General features: G+C 39.2%; 1 protein-coding gene, 1 long non-coding RNA gene and 1 other non-coding gene across 6 annotated transcripts; 2 read left to right on the top strand and 1 right to left on the bottom strand.

Annotated features, from left to right (window-relative positions):
- Positions 1-2,671: 2,671 nt before the first annotated feature.
- fhdc3 (FH2 domain containing 3) lies at positions 2,672-11,551 on the top strand. Of its 4 annotated transcripts, XM_047379400.1 has the most exons (14): positions 2,672-3,031; positions 3,799-3,807; positions 3,896-4,283; positions 4,558-4,619; positions 6,221-6,323; positions 6,952-7,037; positions 7,516-7,616; positions 7,715-7,785; positions 7,916-8,023; positions 9,571-9,641; positions 9,734-9,851; positions 9,955-10,119; positions 10,265-11,246; positions 11,410-11,551. In XM_047379400.1, the coding sequence occupies exons 1-14, from the start codon at positions 2,994-2,996 to the stop codon at positions 11,445-11,447; spliced, it is 2,340 nt and encodes a 779-aa protein (XP_047235356.1). In that variant the 5' UTR covers positions 2,672-2,993; the 3' UTR covers positions 11,448-11,551. The 4 variants fall into 4 exon arrangements, with proteins under 4 accessions (XP_047235356.1, XP_047235352.1, XP_047235355.1 ...); XM_047379396.1 differs by having other exon boundaries at positions 2,675-3,031; positions 10,265-11,551; XM_047379399.1 differs by lacking the exon at positions 3,799-3,807 and having other exon boundaries at positions 2,675-3,031; positions 10,265-11,551.
- A 4,167-nt stretch (positions 11,552-15,718) lies between these two features.
- On the top strand, positions 15,719-19,154 carry LOC124876493. The gene is made up of 3 exons (XR_007040314.1): positions 15,719-16,036; positions 18,324-18,390; positions 18,806-19,154. It is a non-coding gene; the product is annotated as an uncharacterized LOC124876493 (long non-coding RNA).
- Positions 17,809-17,880, bottom strand: trnaw-cca. The gene has a single exon. It is a non-coding gene; the product is annotated as a tRNA-Trp (tRNA).
- Positions 19,155-19,224: the final 70 nt, after the last annotated feature.

Below are 19,224 nucleotides of genomic sequence, written 5' to 3'. Positions count from 1 at the left end.
TGGAGCATCTGTGACCAAGACAGCAAGTCTTTGTGATGTATCAAGAGCCACGGTATCCATATCATGGCATTCCCTTGGCCCAATACTTGTGCTAGATGGGCCCAACACTGCCAAGGACTACCGAACCATTCTTGAGGACCATGTGCATCCAATGGTTCAAACATTGTATCCTGAAGGCGGTGCCGTGTATCAGAATGACAATGCACCAATATACACAGCAAGACTGGTGAAAGATTGGTTTGATGAACATGAAAGTGAAGATGAACATCTCCCATGGCCTGCACAGTCACCAGATCTAAATATTATTGAGTCACTTTGGGGTGTTTTGGAGAAGCGAGTCAGGAAACGTTTTCCTCCACCAGTATCACGTAGTGACCTGACCACTATCCTGCAAGACGAATGGCTTAAAATCCCTCTGACTACTGTGCAGGACTTGTATATGTCATTCCCAAGATGAATTGATGCTGTATTGGCCTCAAAAGGACGCCCTACATCATACTAATAAATTGTTGTCTAAAACCAGGTGTTTCAGTTTCATTGTCCAACCCCTGTAATTTGTTACATAAAGCTGGCAGAAGCAAAATTTAACAGTTTTAGTTTACTTGTCAAATGGCACTCTTAGGGAGAATGATGGAAAAAGAGTCAAGGGTTTACGTAAAAGGTGAGGACTTTTCTATATCAGTTTACTGTAGATCTCCTGGCCTGCTTGACTACCATGAAGGAATATTAACAAAATGTGATCCCTTTTTCCAAACTGTTTCTTTGGGATTCCTTACCAGACATTAAAAGGAATGGCAATACATTAGATTTTTTTTTTGTTCCACAACTTTGGAAATGACTGAATTTAAAAACAACTATATATATAAATATATATGTGTATGTGTGTATAATCAGATGTTTTGTAGACTGAGCTGATGTATGAATGGTTGAAAGTCAGGTATTTATGATGATAAATGAAGTTGTCATGGGTTTTCCGCCTTCGTTCCTCATTCACACCTGAAAAGTCCAACCTCACTCTATAGGAGCAACATTAAAAGTTCGCATTTTCAAATTGTCCGTCTGTATTTTCTTTGGCTTTTGTCAGAATATTTATGTTGTCATGTTTTGTGCTATACGGACACAGGAAATCTTCAAGATTTGGTCAAATAAAACATTGAAGTAATTTAAAATGTTGGTATCTTTGGTGTTTTAAAGTTTGATTACTTGCTACAATAAATTAAGAACATTCAAAGCTGTCTCCTACCTTCCTAGGACTGCTAAACGGAGAAAGAAAAACACAAATATGCTGGGTTGTTTGGCCCTACGGTGGAATTATAACACAGAAACTTGAATGAATTTCAAAAACTGGAATGAGGCGCTCACTTTCAATGTGCATTGCCAAGTTGCAAAGAAACTACACACTTTATGTAGCCATAAATAGCTTGTGCCTCCTGGTATAATTATGGCTACATGTTAGACACCTCTTACTTTGATGCAGTTTGATTAAATTGGTTGGTGTTCTGCCACAAACTGGCCTATAAGCAAAGTCCATGTATTTCCAACAGGGTGGTGTTCAGTGTTTTTCCATTTGATTCAACATGTCACACTCAGGTGACATGACGTTGGTTAGGGCGTTCAGGGGGAACCCACGAACCACCAGAGCACAAGCCGATAATAAACCGAAAGATGCTGAGACGTCCATAGAAAGGCAAGGGATATCAATGTCACCAGGGATTGAGAGAATGTCCTGCTCAAAAATCAGCACCTTTATTCACTGATGTTTGGAGTTGCCCACATGGACATGCCAGATTTATCCTGGAGATTTTACTGTAAGACGAGACAAAAATATAGCTATTTTGCTACAATGACAAGAATATTTTAAGAAGTCCAGGTGGGATTTCAGACCTGAGAACACTGTCAAGCACGATGGAGGCAGCACCATACTGAGGGTCTGTTTTATTTGCAAAGTATTAGTGCATTGTGCAAAGTGGATGGAATAATGGGCTACCCCCTAATTCTTTAACTTGACCTCAAGTCAACAGCAAGATGATTAATTCCAAGTTTCAACTTGGACACAACTGGGTGTTCTAGCAGAACAATGAACCCAAACACCTTCAAACCTGGTTTGAAAATGAAATAAGCTGTGACTTTTCTACCAAGATAAATGGTCAAATACCCAGCCAGAGTTATGCCAAAACCTTGTTTATGACACCAGATTCAACAGTTTTTCATTTATAAGTGTGAAGTTGCAGGGCTGCACGGTGGTGCCGTGGTAGCTCTGTTGCCTGGTCCTGGTTTGGAATCGTAAAGGAACATGTTTACTGACAGTGGTTGTCCAGTACTGTTTTCACACAGTACAGGACAACCACTGTCAGAAGCTGAAATGTTAAGGTTTCAAGTTGAGAAAAATGTTAAATTTAAAATTTTTAACAAATCCCCTTAAGTGAAAGTTTTAAGAGTGAAAGTCTGCAGTGTCTAACTCCAACCTTAACATTGTATAGCCACCGTCTGTTCAGGGAATTTCCTAAAAAAATAAATGTTTACATTTTTATCAACTTCGAACTTTAACATTTCAGTTTCTGAGTAAAAATTGAATGCAGAGTTAAACCAACTCATTCTGCCCGGCACGTAACAATGGATAAAAAAAAACGTATTTTCTTATAACATAGCTGAGTACTACAAGTGGTGTTGTGCTGTTGTTTTAAAATATTCTTGTGCATTGTGGTAACTGGAAACCTTTTTTAGCCTTATGCACTACTCGTTAATAAACAGTGTGAGAACCTGCCGTACACCTATTAAATACCAAACAAGCTGGCTTCAAATTCTTTTCTGACCGTTCATGTTTTTTTTTAGCTCCTCCTTCCCGCTAGTCACCACATCATGCGCCGGTGACAGAAAAAGGAGCGGACCCATTCACCTTTCGTCATGGGGGCGGTCCTCTACCTGGAGCTGACTTGAATTTGATTAGCCGAGGCTTTCACTGCACCTGTGGCTGCTGTTTCTGAAACTGAGAGATGACGTTCAGCGGAAAAACGACGCCAAAACGCAAACGGTATTTACATTACAGCTAGTTAAGCTTTTAAAAAACGCTGTTATTACATAATTTCATTTCAATCAACATATTTTTTATTACTTGCCATCGTATGTCCTAAATTTAGTCAGGGTGATGGCACTGAAATTACAGGGAATACCTTTTAAAAAGCTGTAATATAATGGCGCCTTCAATGTGATATTTAAAATTACAAGTCGCATGTTACTACTTAATTTTTCTGCAGATGAATAGTAGAATAACATGTAATTCTAACAATGTTTTATTTTTCCTTTTTTATTCAATTGACCCTGAATAAAAATAGGTAAAAGTCAGTTATCTCGAATACACCTCCTATGTTAAATTAGATAATAAGTAGGTTGAACATCTTTAGGAGAAATTATCATTTCTGAGTTCAGTTAAGAATAGGTCGACTTGGTTTTTTAAAAATTTATATTTTGATATATTTGTGGCCTAAATAACTAACGAAAGCTAAGTTAAAGAGTTAAACACTGAAGAACAGCTCTGCTTTTATGACTTGCAACTTCTTGTTTTATATTTTTCCTTTTAAATGTGTTTTATGGATGGGAGTTGAATCATCTGTATGTCTTTTGTAATACATGTTGGATCAGTTCACAGTAAATTCTGATCTAAAGTCTTATTTTTAAATTTTGTTAACACTTGGCAGCATTTTCACACAGCTTGTTTCAGTTGCTAATAAGTGTTCATCTTTTTGTTGAAAGTACAGCTTTTTTAAAATAAAGGTACACTGTGTTTTTGTGTCTTCTCAGTTTTGATTGGTGAGTAGCAGCAAACGCCTGCCGTTCCTCTTTGGATTTGAGGAAAAAAGATGGAAGGGATGCTAATTTTAAAATCTGCTACTCCCAGTTGTTCACCTGGTGACCCCTCTTCTCCATCTGCACGGGATGCTGAAGAAGATTTGGATCTCCAACCATCTCCTATGGCACCTTGTACAGATGTTACAGTTGTACCACCACCACCTCCTCCTCCACCTCCGCCTTCCATGTCCTTCGTCTCTCATGACATCCAAAGACGTTCTATGAAAAAGCTGAACTGGGACACGATACCCAACCATCATGTGTTGGGTAAGCTGAATGTGTGGACGTCCAAACGGACTCAAAGAGACCTGGTACTGGATATACGAACCATGGAGGAGTTGTTCAGTCATGTCGACAAAAGGGCTTCACTACGTTCTTCCAGGGTCCCGGGTTTAAGTAAGAGTGATGGGATGAACCTATATGCGCAGGAGTCTCAGGTAACTAATACAGATGTACATAAAATAAACAGATTTTCTGTACAAGCTCTGTTTTTTATGGTCTTGCAAATAAACCACCCAAATAGGGGAAGTAGTAAAGACGCCAATAGGAAGTGATGTTTTTTTGTTAAGTTCCACACAAAACATGTTATCTCTGCGGAAGTGTTAAAGTAAAACAGTTTGGGACTTTTCTTTTGTCAGCTTCCTCAAAAATGTTTAGGATTTTTTGGGATTGTAGAGACGTGAAGTTTAACCTGTTTCTTTTTGTTTTTAGGTCACAATATTGGATTCTAAGAGGTGTATGAATATTGGGATCTTCCTAAGACATTTTAAAAGGTAATGCCGTATCTTTAGCTATGCATATGTAGTAATTGCTCAGATGCATGTAGTAGCAATGATGGCGGAACTTAAGTTAAAACAAGATGGGTAATAACCAAAAGAAGTTAAGACTAAAGTAAGCTGGGCTGTGAGTCTTTGTCTTTCAGTTGAAAGTCTGGATGCACAGGTCACCTCCACTGTGCTAATCATTACCCAACCAGAAGGCTTTATCTCATCTGAACTCATGAAAATAAATGGAAATCCGCTTTACAACATCACTTTAGAGCTGAGATGTCACTAATGCGAAATAGGTGAACTCGACATGGGACAACAAATGACATAAAAGTAAAATCTTGAGCAGCCTGTACTTATAGCAGCATAACTATATAGATGACACTCACTACCCCATGCCACTTTAACGATAGGTCTTATCTAAAATGGAAGATTTTAAGCCTTGTTTTACAAGGAGATGTGGTGTCTGCCTCATGGGGAAAAAACTGAGAACTGGTTCCACAGGAGGGGATCCAGTTAACTAAACACTGTACCACCCGACCTATTCTGAATTTAACAGTGATCTAATGAGGAGAAGCTAAAACTCCATAATCACAATCACAATATGAATGTTTACTGTATTACAATTGTATAAGACTACTTGGAAAAATATATTTGGAAAGATTTCGTATTTCCAGTGACCAGTTATTCATATTTACCCAGTTTAATGATCTCCAACTGCTCTTGATGCTCAAACCAGATGTATATTTTTGGTCCCTTAGATACTATAGTTCACAGGTGTAGTTCATCTTGTCCTGATAGTAAAGAAATGCAGTAGTCCAGATAAAAAGTAATGAATACATGGATCAGTTTTTCCTCTATTGATCTGGCAGAGGCAGCTTTATTGAATCAGGATTGCGTACACAAACAAGAAATTTCACTTCGGTTTCATGCGCTCAGTGTACAGACATTAAGAATAAATATATAAACTTAATATTGCTACTGGAGTATCTGAGCTAATTACTGTTTTTATACATTATCAAAATGATAACACTTTGTATCAAGTGTTTGTTCAGCTCTTAATTTGAATACCAAAGTAACGGTCATAAAGTGAGGTCAGCTTTAAGCTTAGCTTAGTTAACTTAGTCTAACTGAAACTGTGTCAGGTGCGCTGTGCTACGGGCATTTTTAGTTATTCTACACTTCAAAGATGAATTAATCTGGTTTTGTACAAATAAGGTTTATCCTAACAAGTTTCTTTTCATGTACCATTATGACTTAAGAAATTCTAGTCATATTTGAAGAATATCCCACAATCTCCTTTTAATGGGTGTAGACTATTCTAATCTTTAGATCAGCTTCCATCATAAATCTGCATAAACAAAAGTCCAATCTTTAACTTTGCATTGTCTAAATGTGTTGACGAGGCTTGAACGTCATGTTCCTAATCAGCTGTAGCTCCTTACCGTGTTGCACAGTTGGTGTTTACAACCAGTACTTCAGAGCAAGAACTTCCTCAAAACAGCCATATACATATTGATTATGACTGCACCCAATACAGTTGAAGTAGATTTTTATAAGTAAATTTTATTTGTATTCCAACTTTGGTTGTATGTCTCCCTCTGCAGGCCTGTGAGTGAAATAGTGGAGGACATTCATCAGGGGACCTGGCTTAGGTTTGGAAATGGCAAACTAAAAGAGCTTTGTAAGCTGCTACCAGAAGAAATTGAGGTAACAGCAGCCCTCTTCGGTTTGATTGTTCATGCATAAAATAAGATCAGTTTAAAAAAAAAAAAAAAGAACAAAAAACACAACTATATGGTTGATCAATGGTTTGTGGGTAACTTTTTAAGTTTGTCCAAAATCACTGAACATGCTGCTGAAGTTACAGTGGAGTTCCCATCTTTTATCTTTCAAAATCATTCTTTAAAATCTACCTCAGAGCCTGTGTACATAGAGCAGTTCCTACAGAAAAAGGCTGCAAATCTCCCATTTCAGCTGTAATTAGGTTTTCTTCTTTCTTTTGTAGAGGTTTAATTCTTTAGAAAATGGCGCTTGTGATTTTCATTGCATTACTGTTGCAGTTTTTTTTATTTTGTTTTTGTACATGTGCTACAGAGATTACATGCTAAACATAATAACCAGAGAAACAAGATGTTATAAAACATTTATTAATCTTTATGGTTCATTGACATAAATCACCAAAAAGTATTTTTCAATTTGTTTTTGTCTAGCTGTATAATACATCAGCTGATCGCACTCCAAATGTTTAAACACACAAATATTCAGGTCTCTGCAGTTCGTTAAGCGATATCTGAACTCCATTTACTGTCAATTAATGTCTTTTGTCAACATGTAGGTAAAACAGCTGCTGTCATATAAAGGAAAACTCTCTGTGTTACCGGAGGCGGACCAGTTTATGGTGCAGCTCATTAAAGTACCTGGGTGAGTCTGCAGTTTTCAAATATTTAACAACATTGCTGCATAACATCAAGTTATCAAAACACCACAATCAAAGTGAGGAATCTTGAGGTCTTACTTGGTTTGATTAACTGACTTTAACTTAGCTGTTTTAAGATTTGGGTTAGATTGTACAGTATGTAATTTGATTTAAATGTGCCTATAAGACTTCTTTGTTTACTCACAGATAAATCAGACATAGTAAGAGTTACAATAGTGGTTCCACTGGAAAATTATTCTTTTATGTCTTACCTTTACATGGGTACCAACTGTTTGCATTTAGACTTTATAACTGTGGAGCGATTCTTGATTTATTTCAGTTATGTAACTCTAGGTGGAAATTGCTCTGAAACCCTTAGTGTTGCTTTTCATGAACTAATCTAGTTTTACATCACGTTATGAGGTTGATGTGAGAAAAGCTGGAACAATAATAAGCAGTTCTGCTTGTCTCTCTTGCCTTTAGCTATAGGGAACGTCTAAAATTGATGGTTCTGAGGGAGGAGTTCTTCCCCCTTATGGAGGAAGTGAAGAATGCTATTGCTGTCATGACCAAAGCAGCCAATGGTAATATTTCACCTGCATCCAGCTACAGATAATCCTACAAAGTCATTCCTCCTTACATCAGGGGCCCTTTTTTTTATGTCTTTTCTCTCCTCCATTAGAGCTGTTGGATTGTGATGACCTCCATTCAGTGATTCGACTGGTATTGAAAGCCGGGAATTACATGAACGCTGTTGGTATTTTTCTTTCACAATCATTTTTTTTTCACTGCATTGTGTTTACTAGTGGCTGTTGTGCTTGTAATTAAGCCATTGTTAAAATTATTAACCGAATAACCAACTGAAAGGTTTCTTGTTCTTCAGGGTGGTCACAGTGCAAATGTCATAGGATTTAGGATGACTTCCCTGCTCAACTTGGCAGACACCAAAGCCAACAAGCCTGGCATGAACCTCATGCACTATGTTGCCAAGGTAAGGTGGAGCTTTTAGATGGAAAAGATTATTAAAAGAACAATAAGTCCTGTTACATACTTATTAAAGAAATGTAAAAAAAAAAATAAAACAGCATTTGTCAGTTAGGTTGCTTGGTTTAAGTTTTGCTGTCTTGCACTCAATCTTGTGACTAACCTACTCTCTAGGAGCCTCGTATGCGAAGAGTTGCCAGAAAATGTTGCTCACACAAACAAAACCAGATGTATGAAACTCATGCATACTGCATGTATAAATCGAAGCACATTTCCTTTGTGCTACCTGATTAGCATTAAATTTACCTTGCCACGCCTCGAGTTAAATATGCAAATAGATTTAAATATGTTAGATTCCCCTTTCTGCGAGATCAGTTAGTCAAATTGCAAGAAGACAAAAACCAAGCAGCAGCCATTCCTAAATGAGTTTTAGGCACATAAAAACACAGGTGCAGCAAGTAGCAATATTATAAGGTGCAACACAGACTTGTCTGTAATTGGTATATACCACTTGTACATAGTGTAATACTGTAAATAAATGCAGACGTTCACTGTAAAAACGGTAAAGCATTTCAAATTTTTTGGATTTAACAAAAATACTGGATGTTTTTAACAAAAGTACTTTAAACAGAAGTACGCAGAGGTCTGGTCATCCGACCCTGTTGCTTAAAAAACAAAACAGGAAGTCGCAGTTGAACCACAGACCATTAAACATGCCAGGAAGACAGGAATATTTCTGCACGGTATACACCATTCCACATCAGGAGATTAATATTGGGACCGTTGAATGAATTTACTCACCAAGTAGCTGTGTGTCCTAGACCATGCCAGCTTGTAGTCCCTTCCCAGTTGTGCTGATTATTAGAGTATGGTACGAGTGTTGAGCCAGGCCACCTTGACAAAATGTTGCTTTGTTGTATTTGCGAATCCCACTCAATTTGAATGTTGACTGAATGGTAGGGCTTCCTGTTAAACAAATCCATACTTTAATGGTGCTTGTATATAAATATGCAGTTAATTGCTCCAATTGCTTAAGGAAAAACATTTCACTGCAAATTGCACTTAAATGTTGTCCTGTTGTACCACACTGCATGGGGATTTGATATACCTGGATAACACTGGTTATTCAGTCAGACATAGCTGGTTTGGCTCTGGTTGGGGTCAACTAACACAGTCCATTTGAAATACCAGTAAGGAACACCAGAGTGGTCAACAGCTCTATGGGTACAGATAGCGCTTGACTGTTAGCCACGTCTTGCTCAAAGAACAGCTGCAGCTTGAACTGCGGCTGCCTTCAAAATGAATTGGAATCGTAAAACAGCTAATGAGCCAGTCTTCACATCTTGGTCCAAAGATCTAATCTCGGATATAAATTACCTGCTCTCTTGACACTGCTGTTTGCAATATCTTCTGAGGCTAAAGCATACGTTACTTTTTTCATTTTTTTTTATCACTTTAATATATCCATTCATGCATGAAAAAAGGTTTCTGCCACATCTTTGTGAGATATAATCATTTGTACACATTTTTGCTTACGCTCTTTGGCATCCTCAGCAAGCAGAGGAGATTGATGCAGAGTTGCTGACTTTTCCCAGGCAACTTGATCATATTGGGATGGCATCAAGGTTACCCTTTAAATGTGGTTTACGCATCATTTTTTCCACTTTTTTTCTCTTAATCTGATTTTGAGCAAGTTTGTATCTTAATGTCACCACAGGATTTGTAAAGATGACGTCATCAAGGATCTGGAGCAGGAAATCCAAAAGATTGAAGAAGTTAAACTGTTTAGCAGCCAGCAACCTGGCCTCTTACAACAAATAGATCAATTTCTGAAGGTAAATTTTTATCTTAGTTTATCTTAAAGGTGCACAGTTACAAACTGAGGCTAATATGTATACAAGATGTATTTAAGCGCTTTTAAGAACTTTTGTGTGACAGAGGGCAGAGGCCAAGCTTGCAGATGTGGAGATGTCTCTAAAGGAGCTGCAGACTTTAACCGATGCTGTTGTGGAGTACTTCTGTGAAGATCCAGCTACCTTCAAGCTGGAAGAGTGCTGTTCCATCTTTTACTCATTTTGTAAAAGGTTTGAAAAAGCTGTACAGGTAAGAAGAACAAGGATTTATGAATATCCAACATATTTTAAAATGAGCTCAAAATGTCATCATTCAGTGGCTTAAACCTTAAGAACTTGTTCGTTCTTGCAGTTTTGTGTCATTATGAAACATTTTCTCTTTACTTGGCCTGCAGGAGAACCGAGAGCGAGAAGCTGCTGAACAGAGACATAAACGCACGGAAAGCATGCGAATAGCCGCCAAACGGGGATCCATAGCATCATGTTCAGCACCTGAACCTGCTGACGACTCATCATGTTTGGAGTCGGCACTGCACAACCTTCTATCCAAACCCCTATCTGGTCTAACCAGATGTAGGAAGAACAATCCACCCCAGGCTGAAGGATTGGATTCTGAATCATGTTCTCAAACTTTACAAAATGAAATGCTAATGCCTTGTAAAACTAAGGACAGCCCAGAGAAGAAACAAGCTAAACTACTTAAAGAAAACATGGAATTAGCAAAATTGGAGGAGGAAGAAGCCGAGAAGATGCGTGAGATAACCCGAAAGGTGCTTCACTACCAAAGCAGCAAAGGCATTCATAATGATGAGAGGGTTTCAGGGAGTCCTCGATGTTCAAAGGGAGAACAAGACGAGGCTGGTACTCCATGTACCCCTCAGCCTAGAACTAGAGACTACTTCTTTGCCAGTAATGGAAATGTGGGATCTCCATGGACTATTCTGAGCCCCATAAGTTCCTCTCCAAGGAACAACCCCCTGCGAAACAGATGTCGCAGAGCGTCATCGGCGTCTAGCACAAATGATCCTGATGATCGAGTCTGGGAGAGCGACAAAAACAACTTCTTAACAATCGGCAGCTGTCAAGAAAGTCTGACCTCTCCGTCTGGAGGATCTGCCTCCCTTCCTGAGTGCCTCCGCCGGAGAGCTTTGTCACAGGGGCCGCTGTCCAGGTCGGCCTCCATGGATGAAACCCTGCGCTCTCCTGGAATGGGCGTTCGACTTAGATGCTTGTTCCAGAGGAGCACATCTCAAAGGTCGTACTCCTCTGGCTCAAGAACAGGAAACATGAAAGAAGGAGAAAGTGACAGAAAGGTGGGCAATTATGCTGAGGGGTCATCCGGATTCAAGTCCTTCTTCAAACTTATTGGAGGCAAAAGTAAGCTCAATGATTTGGAGGAACAAAAGTTCAAAGAATCCACCACTTAATTTAAAATTTTAAAGATAAAAACTAGGTTTTGTCAGCTTTTCTGTGGTTTTTAAATTGGTAAAATATTTTTTTTAATGTTTGTCTTTTTATCTGTCATGTGTTTACCCTTTAGAGGACACAATGCAACTGGGGACTTGCTTTGAGATCTGAGGGTTAAGATTTTTATTTTTTATTTTTTTTGGATCAAACAAAATCCTAAAATCCTTGCAGCTGTCTTTGTTTTGTACTTTAATAAAATTTTATATTCTACCATTTATTTGCATTAAGGATGCACTTCTTTTCAGGTTAAAGGGTGGGGTGGGGTGTGCCGTACGGGAGAGCGTGTGGCCGGCATCCTGGGGCTCCTCTGGGGTTTGGGTGTGGGGTTGGCGGGGTGCCTGGTCCTTGGCATGCTGTGGTGGCCTTTTTCCAATGCTTCCTTCTGTGGCTCTTGCCCCTGGCCGGGCGTAGGGCTACAGTTGGCGGTCAGGTGGGGCGGTGTATGTCTTGTGCCCGCACTGGGGCGGCTGATGAGATGTGCTTGGCCTGCAGCGGTTGGCTTGCCCGGCCCAGTTACCTGGCTGGTGGATGTTTCCCTCTTACGGACTGATGGACTGGGGCTGCTGACGGTGGCCGAATAGTTGGGTGGGCTTGGCGGTGTGCTGCTCTGCTGTGTTCAATATCTGTGTCCTGGTTCGGGGTGGCCCAGTGGAGAGATCCATGTCGGGTTCATTGGGGATGGAGGGCTCATGGGGTTGGGATCGGAACTCATTGGGGTTTGGGACTATTTTATTCTGTGGCGGCTCTGGTTGGCGGGCTTGTTTGGACCATGTAGACCCCTCTTTTGTACATGGCCCCCTCCCCGGATGAGGGTGGGAGTGGTTGGGTACTAGGGTCGGGGCAGGGGGTCGGGGTCCGGGCTGTGGTCGCTCAGGTTCAGGCACGAGGCCGGCTAGCCCAGACCAGGTTCAGGTGCCGGGGCGGTCTGCCTGTCTCCACCTCCGGAGGGAAGGGGACCAACTCCTGGGTCTATGCGCTGGTTGTCCCTATGGGGTATCAGCACCTGGACCAGGGAGTATAGAGTATTTATGGGGAGTGTGAGTGAGTGTACAACGTCCATTGTTGTTTGTCTTTATGTTGGGTGTCTTACCCTCTTGCTTGAGGGTGTCAATAGTGGCCTTCTGGACAGCAGTCAGGTCGGCAGTCTTACCCATGATTGGGGTTTTGAGTGATGAACCAGGCTGGGAGTTTTAAAGGCCTCAGGAATCTTTTGCAGGTGTTTAGAGTTAACTCGTTGATTCAGATGATTAGGTTCATAGCTCGTTTAGAGACCCTTTTAATGATATGCTAATTTTGTGAGATAGGAATTTTGGGTTTTCATGAGCTGTATGCCAAAATCATCTGTATTAAGACAATAAAAGACCTGAAATATATCAGTTAGTGTGCAATGAATCTAAAATATATGAATGTTAAATTTTCATCATGACATTATGGAAAATAATGAATTTATCACAATATGCTAATATTTTGAGAAGGACCTGTATATCCATTGGAAAAGAGAAGGGGTCATACAGGTAGCAGAAATGGAGGGTGTGTTTGCACCTCAACCATAACTTAGCCAGTTTAGGTTAAACCTGACTCCACCTTACTCCAACCAACAGGGATGGAGGAAGGCTCCCTCCCTGATAACCTAAGCCACTCTAACTATAAGCTTTATCAGAAAGGAAAGTTTTAAGCCTAGTCTTAAAAGTAGACAGGGTGTCTGCCTTTCAAAGAGTTCATGATGCCATTCATGCTAACAAGGTTTTCAGGGCCAGTTATAGGCCCACAGTATCTCGGATCTTCCACATTACTTGGGGAGGAGGAGGTTTACCCGTAATTGTCCCTTGTTTTATGCCACCAGGATTGTTGGTTGCTGAAAAGCTCAATGTTGGTCACATTTTACCAAAGCACACAGTTTAATTTGATTAAAACAACATATGATTAGTCCAAATAGTGTGGAGGCTAATGTTTCCTTAGTTGCACAAACTCAAATACACAGCTTGTCTTTCACTATTCCTGTTTAACCAGGCGACTCTCGCCCAATGACTGCTAGAGATAGGCACCAGCCCCCCACCACAACCCTCCAAGGATAGAGTATACAGGTCCTTCTCAAAATATTAGCATATTGTGATAAAGTTCATTATTTTCCACAATGTCATGATGACAATTTAACATTCATATATATTAGATTCATTGCACACTAACTGAAATATTTCAGGTCTTTTATTGTCTTAATATGGATGATTGTGGCATACAGCTCATGAAAACCCAAAATTCCTATCTCACAAAATTAGCATATCATTAAAAGGGTCTCTAAACGAGCTATGAACCTAATCATCTGAATCAACGAGTTAACTCTAAACACCTGCAAAAGATTCCTGAGGCCTTTAAAACTCCCAGCCTGGTTCATCACTCAAAACCCCAATCATGGGTAAGACTGCCGACCTGACTGCTGTCCAGAAGGCCACTATTGACACCCTCAAGCAAGAGGGTAAGACACAGAAAGAAATTTCTGAACGAATAGGCTGTTCCCAGAGTGCTGTATCAAGGCACCTCAGTGGGAAGTCTGTGGGAAGGAAAAAGTGTGGCAGAAAACGCTGCACAACGAGAAGAGGTGACCGGACCCTGAGGAAGATTGTGGAGAAGGGCCGATTCCAGACCTTGGGGGACCTGCGGAAGCAGTGGACTGAGTCTGGAGTAGAAACATCCAGAGCCACCGTGCACAGGCGTGTGCAGGAAATGGGCTACAGGTGCCACATTCCCCAGGTCAAGCCACTTTTGAACCAGAAACAGTGGCAGAAGCGCCTGACCTGGGCTACAGAGAAGCAGCACTGGACTGTTGCTCAGTGGTCCAAAGTACTTTTTTCGGATGAAAGCAAATTCTGCATGTCATTCGGAAATCAAGGTGCCAGAGTCTGGAGGAAGACTCGGGAGAAGGAAATGCCAAAATGCCAGAAGTCCAGTGTCAAGTACCCACAGTCAGTGATGGTCTGGGGTGCCGTGTCAGCTGCTGTTGTTGGTCCACTGTGTTTTATCAAGGGCAGGGTCAATGCAGCTAGCTATCAGGAGATTTTGGAGCACTTCATGCTTCCATCTGCTGAAAAGCTTTATGGAGATGAAGATTTCATTTTTCAGCACGACCTGGCACCTGCTCACAGTGCCAAAACCACTGGTAAATGGTTTACTGACCATGGTATCACTGTGCTCAATTGGCCTGCCAACTCTCCTGACCTGAACCCCATAGAGAATCTGTGGGATATTGTGAAGAGAACGTTGAGAGACTCAAGACCCAACACTCTGGATGAGCTAAAGGCCGCTATCGAAGCATCCTGGGCCTCCATAAGACCTCAGCAGTGCCACAGGCTGATTGCCTCCATGCCACGCCGCATTGAAGCAGTCATTTCTGCAAAAGGATTCCCGACCAAGTATTGAGTGCATAACTGTACATGATTATTTGAAGGTTGACATTTTTTGTATTAAAAACACTTTTCTTTTAATTGGTCGGATGAAATATGCTAATTTTGTGAGATAGGAATTTTGGGTTTTCATGAGCTGTATGCCAAAATCATCTGTATTAAGACAATAAAAGACCTGAAATATTTCAGTTAGTGTGCAATGAATCTAAAATATATGAATGTTAAATTGTCATCATGACATTATGGAAAATAATGAACTTTATCACAATATGCTAATATTTTGAGAAGGACCTGTAGATGATGGATGTTTAATTGGCCTCTTGTTCATGGAGCTTTTAACTTTTAGTCAAAACCGCAAATCTGAGATGAATCATATTTGAGGCAAAGCTAACAATGCAGCCTTTATAAATAACATTTTTGTTAGGCTGCATGTTTGTGTATGGCTCATTCTAAGTTAGTCTCTCTGAGACTGAGAACTTGTATTAAAACAAAAAGGCATTCAGTTGTTTCCTAGGTAACCATTTAATTTCCCTTTGAGATTAATAAAGTATTTTTCTAATTGAATTGAATTGAATTTGTTTACAATCATGAATTCAAACTCTTGAAGTGTAACGATGCTTTTCTGAACAGCTGGTGCACATTCGTTTCTCCCACTGCTGCGTTCTTAGGAGGGACATTCACAGTTGCTTGGGATTTTAGATGAAAGATTTAACAAAAAGGGGAAGCTTTTACAACAACAAAGGAACTGGATATATGTTCATCTGCAAAAATGTGGAAAGTTCTTTTAAAAACAACACAAGCTCTTTAGGAAACCAATAAAACTCAATGCATGTCCTTGTATACAAGCAGAGATAAAAAGCAGAAACGGGCCTGTTTCAAGTAAAAAGAGACCCTCAAATACAATCAGACCATTGTTTGGAAAACAAGTGCTGCTGAGGACCTTCTCATGTGAGTCTGCTCATTGGGACAGGGGGTAACCTTTTCTCAGCCAAGTTTCACTCTTAGCAGGGCTCTGCTAATGAATTCTGCATTCAGAGTCTAGTGTTCTTAGTGAAAGATGAGACTGGCATGAACAGAGAGGAGAAAGGAGATGGGAAGAGAGAAACTTGGACCCAGTTAGAAAGGGGGTTGTGTTGGGCTGACGCTTTTAAGCTAAGAAGAACTTGTGAAAAGAAAGGGGAAGAAACATAGATGCACAAGAAAACTATGACTGAAGAGAGTGGAAGATAAAGAAGCAGTAAAGCCAGAAAATGTGACCTTCCTGCTTGTTTTTAACATAAGGATTCGCTTCGAGATCAAAAGGTAACATGGTTAAAGATTACAGGACATTTTGTTCTTCATATATTGTACGGAGTGCTCCTGGAATTGAATAACATGCTCTTGGTAACATAAAACCACTACGTAGTGTCTGTGGAGCTGCTGTGTAACCTAATCTACCATTAATGCCTTGGGAATGTAACTGTCTACAAGGGTTGTGGTTAGATTTTTAAGTGGACAAAAAGTGCATTTAAATTTCTATTTGCTATGCTCGTACCTTTATTTCCAAATCTGACACCTCCGGAAGACACAAAGGAATGTTGAATCTTTCTCGTCTTACACAAATACGAAAAAGTAATCAATCTGTAAATAAATACAATTATATTTTAGGCCTAATAGAAACATGATATAAATATAAAATTTTCTATTTTTTCCTATTGTATGATCTCAGTCATTTGATTTTGTGATGAAGAAAGGAACCACCCCAACAATAAGGAAACACAAAGGTATTTAAAGATCACTACATCTAGTTTATTTTTAGAGGTATTTTTCTTTTTGACATTCAGATTTTCAGATTTGTCTTTGATAATAATCATAAAGATTCATTCACACAGAAAGTGACATATCTCAAGGGTTTTTTTCTGGAGATTTATATGTTTACGGTTTATTATGGTTTACATCTAATCAAAACCCAAAAGTTATGTTTCTTTGAAAATTGGCTTTTAATGCAGGGATGTTGCCCTAGAGGAAAGTATATCCATGTTCTGTACAGTATATGTACTTAATACTTGGTCAGTGTTCCTGCATGGATTACTGCATCAGTGCAGCATGGCATGGATGCGATTAACCAATGACTCTGCTGAAGGTTGCTTTAAAAGCAGCCGTCAACTTGTCTGCAATGCTGGGTTGGTTGTCTCTCATCGTCCTCTCAACAAAAGCGCTGCAACTGTCAACAATTTTTTCAATTAATCGATAAATAATTGGATTGCAAAAAGTTCTTAATAGAAGATTTTTTACCGAATTTGAACCAGGTGAAGCTAAAGTTATGCCACTTGAGTTCTGGATAGAGCATATTTATATCTTCAATGCAAAATGTATATATTTTTTGTACAGTTTTGGCCTAGTTATTGCTCTGAGTGGGTTGTTCCTTTAGCATATGCAATGTTTTAGAGACTGTATACTCCAGTTAATGATTCTTCAATTACTAAATCAGTTGACGATTATTTCAATAATTCATTAATCATGATTAATCCGATTGTTTCAGCCCTACTTGACAATATACTGTAGTTTCTCTATGGAGTATTTTCAAGAAGACAGTTCCCAGGTTCTCCTGTGGAATGAAATCAGCATCTCCATAAAGCTTGTTAGCATAAAGTGCTCTATAATTTCCTGCTAAATGGCTGTGTAGACTTTGGACTTGATAATGTAAGTGGACCAACACCAGCAGATGACATGGCTTCTCTGTTTTCTCTGGACTGTGGGACCATGATTTCCAAATAAAATGAAAAATTTACTTTCATCTGAAAAGAGGACTTTGGCCAACTGAGCAAGAATCCAGTCTTTATTCCTCTTAGCTCAGGTAAGACACTTCAGACATTGTCTCTGGTTCTGGAGTGGCTTAACATAAGGCGTGTGACCTTTGCAGCCCATGTCCTGGATAGTCTGTGTGTGGTATCCTAAAAGTGACATTTTAAACATAGCTCTTCGTGTGTATTGAGTCTATGTTTGTTTTGGTTTTTGAACTGAGTCATAGAACCAAAAGATTTTATAGGGTTACTACACTGTGGAAATCAACTTGCACAATTATATAATAAGGTTGACCCCGACGTGATTTGAACACGCAACCTTCTGATCTGGAGTCAGACGCGCTACCGTTGCGCCACGAGGTCTTGCGTCGCAAGAAGCTACCACATTTAACAAAGACCGGGCGCACAGTGTGAGAGTGGGAGTTTATATTTGTATTCCAGCGGTTGTTCAATTCCTTTCATATTTCGTTGAACATTTGCATTTCGTAGTTTTCAGGTAATGCAACATTAAGTCTATTCACAAAGTCTTATTCATAAAATTACCGTTTAGACACAATGTAAAATATTCCTCCAGATTTCCCTGTCAAAACATGAACGGGTTTTCGTGGATTCTTCCTGCATTCAGACACTAGATGGCGCCTTTCAGATAAGATTAATCTCTGCATCGCTGTTTTTCTTCTTCAGAGTCTAACTTTAAGTAATTTTGAGTCATTTGAAAGGTTGTAACTTTTACAATTTTGAAACAAGTAAAGTTTTTTAACTGTAGCTGATATTGTTCATTGATACAGTATGTGTTGTTTTCTCAGGGAAAGAACAAGGGTGCACAGATAATCTGCTCTCCACCAGACTGACCGTGTATTGCAAAATGGACAGGTAAGTGCAAAGTATAAGGAAAACGTTTAGATTTTGCATGACCTGCTGGTTGGCTGTAGCAATTACTTCTATTTATCTATCTATCCTTCAGATGAAAAATATTTTGTAAAATTGTAATAATTAAATTTTTATGATTTTTTAAAATAAAAGCTGTTCATTTAAGTAGCGATCAAAACAAGGAAGTGTAATAATAGTTATAGTAATCCGTCCATCCATTATATTTTTTTATTATTGCTTGTTAGGATGTACAGTCAATGTGCAGTTAATAATAATAATAATATGCATGATTCAAAGTTCCTCTGTGGATCAATTCTCCCAGCTGTGTTGCTGCTCTTTGCAGCTCCTCCAGAGTTAGCATATGACCCTTGACTCAGATACTTGATTAATGCTCTCCTTGACTCTCATTGTTTTGCAGTTGTACAATATTATTTCTAATTTTGAGTGATAGATTCAAGAATGCTTTCTGTGATGTTCAAACCTTGAAATATTGTTTTTATAAATTTTACCTGTTTTAAACTTCTCCATTATTTTATCCTTCACCTGTCTCGTGTTTATTGATTTTCATGATGTGGTTTGTTCCCTAATGTTTTCTAACAAACCTCTGGGACCTTTGCAGAACAGCTGCAATTATACTAAGATTAGATCACACACAGGAAAACTCTATTGACATTTACGTAGCTTTTGACATAGGGCTGCTTGACTATGTAAAAAAAAAAAAAAAAGAAAATCACCATTATTTAAAACTGATTAGTCATTGAGTTTAGAAAAACAAATTTACATTAAATAAATTAAAGTATATTGCCATAAACATCAAATTTTTCCTGAAATGCTGTT

Source organism: Girardinichthys multiradiatus, chromosome 11 (genome assembly GCF_021462225.1).
Source record: "Girardinichthys multiradiatus isolate DD_20200921_A chromosome 11, DD_fGirMul_XY1, whole genome shotgun sequence".
In the NCBI taxonomy this organism is placed as follows: Eukaryota; Metazoa; Chordata; class Actinopteri; order Cyprinodontiformes; family Goodeidae; genus Girardinichthys; species Girardinichthys multiradiatus.
This window is presented reverse-complemented; position numbering and strand designations above follow the sequence as displayed.

Bases quoted from the DNA above. Each gene is read 5' to 3' on its own strand.
- fhdc3 (XM_047379396.1), top strand. From the start codon at position 2,994: ATGACGTTCAGCGGAAAAACGACGCCAAAACGCAAACG. The intron at 4,620-6,220 runs GTAATGCCGTAT...CTCCCTCTGCAG, and splicing joins TTCCTAAGACATTTTAAAAG to GCCTGTGAGTGAAATAGTGG. The intron at 8,024-9,570 runs GTAAGGTGGAGC...TGGCATCCTCAG, and splicing joins TCATGCACTATGTTGCCAAG to CAAGCAGAGGAGATTGATGC.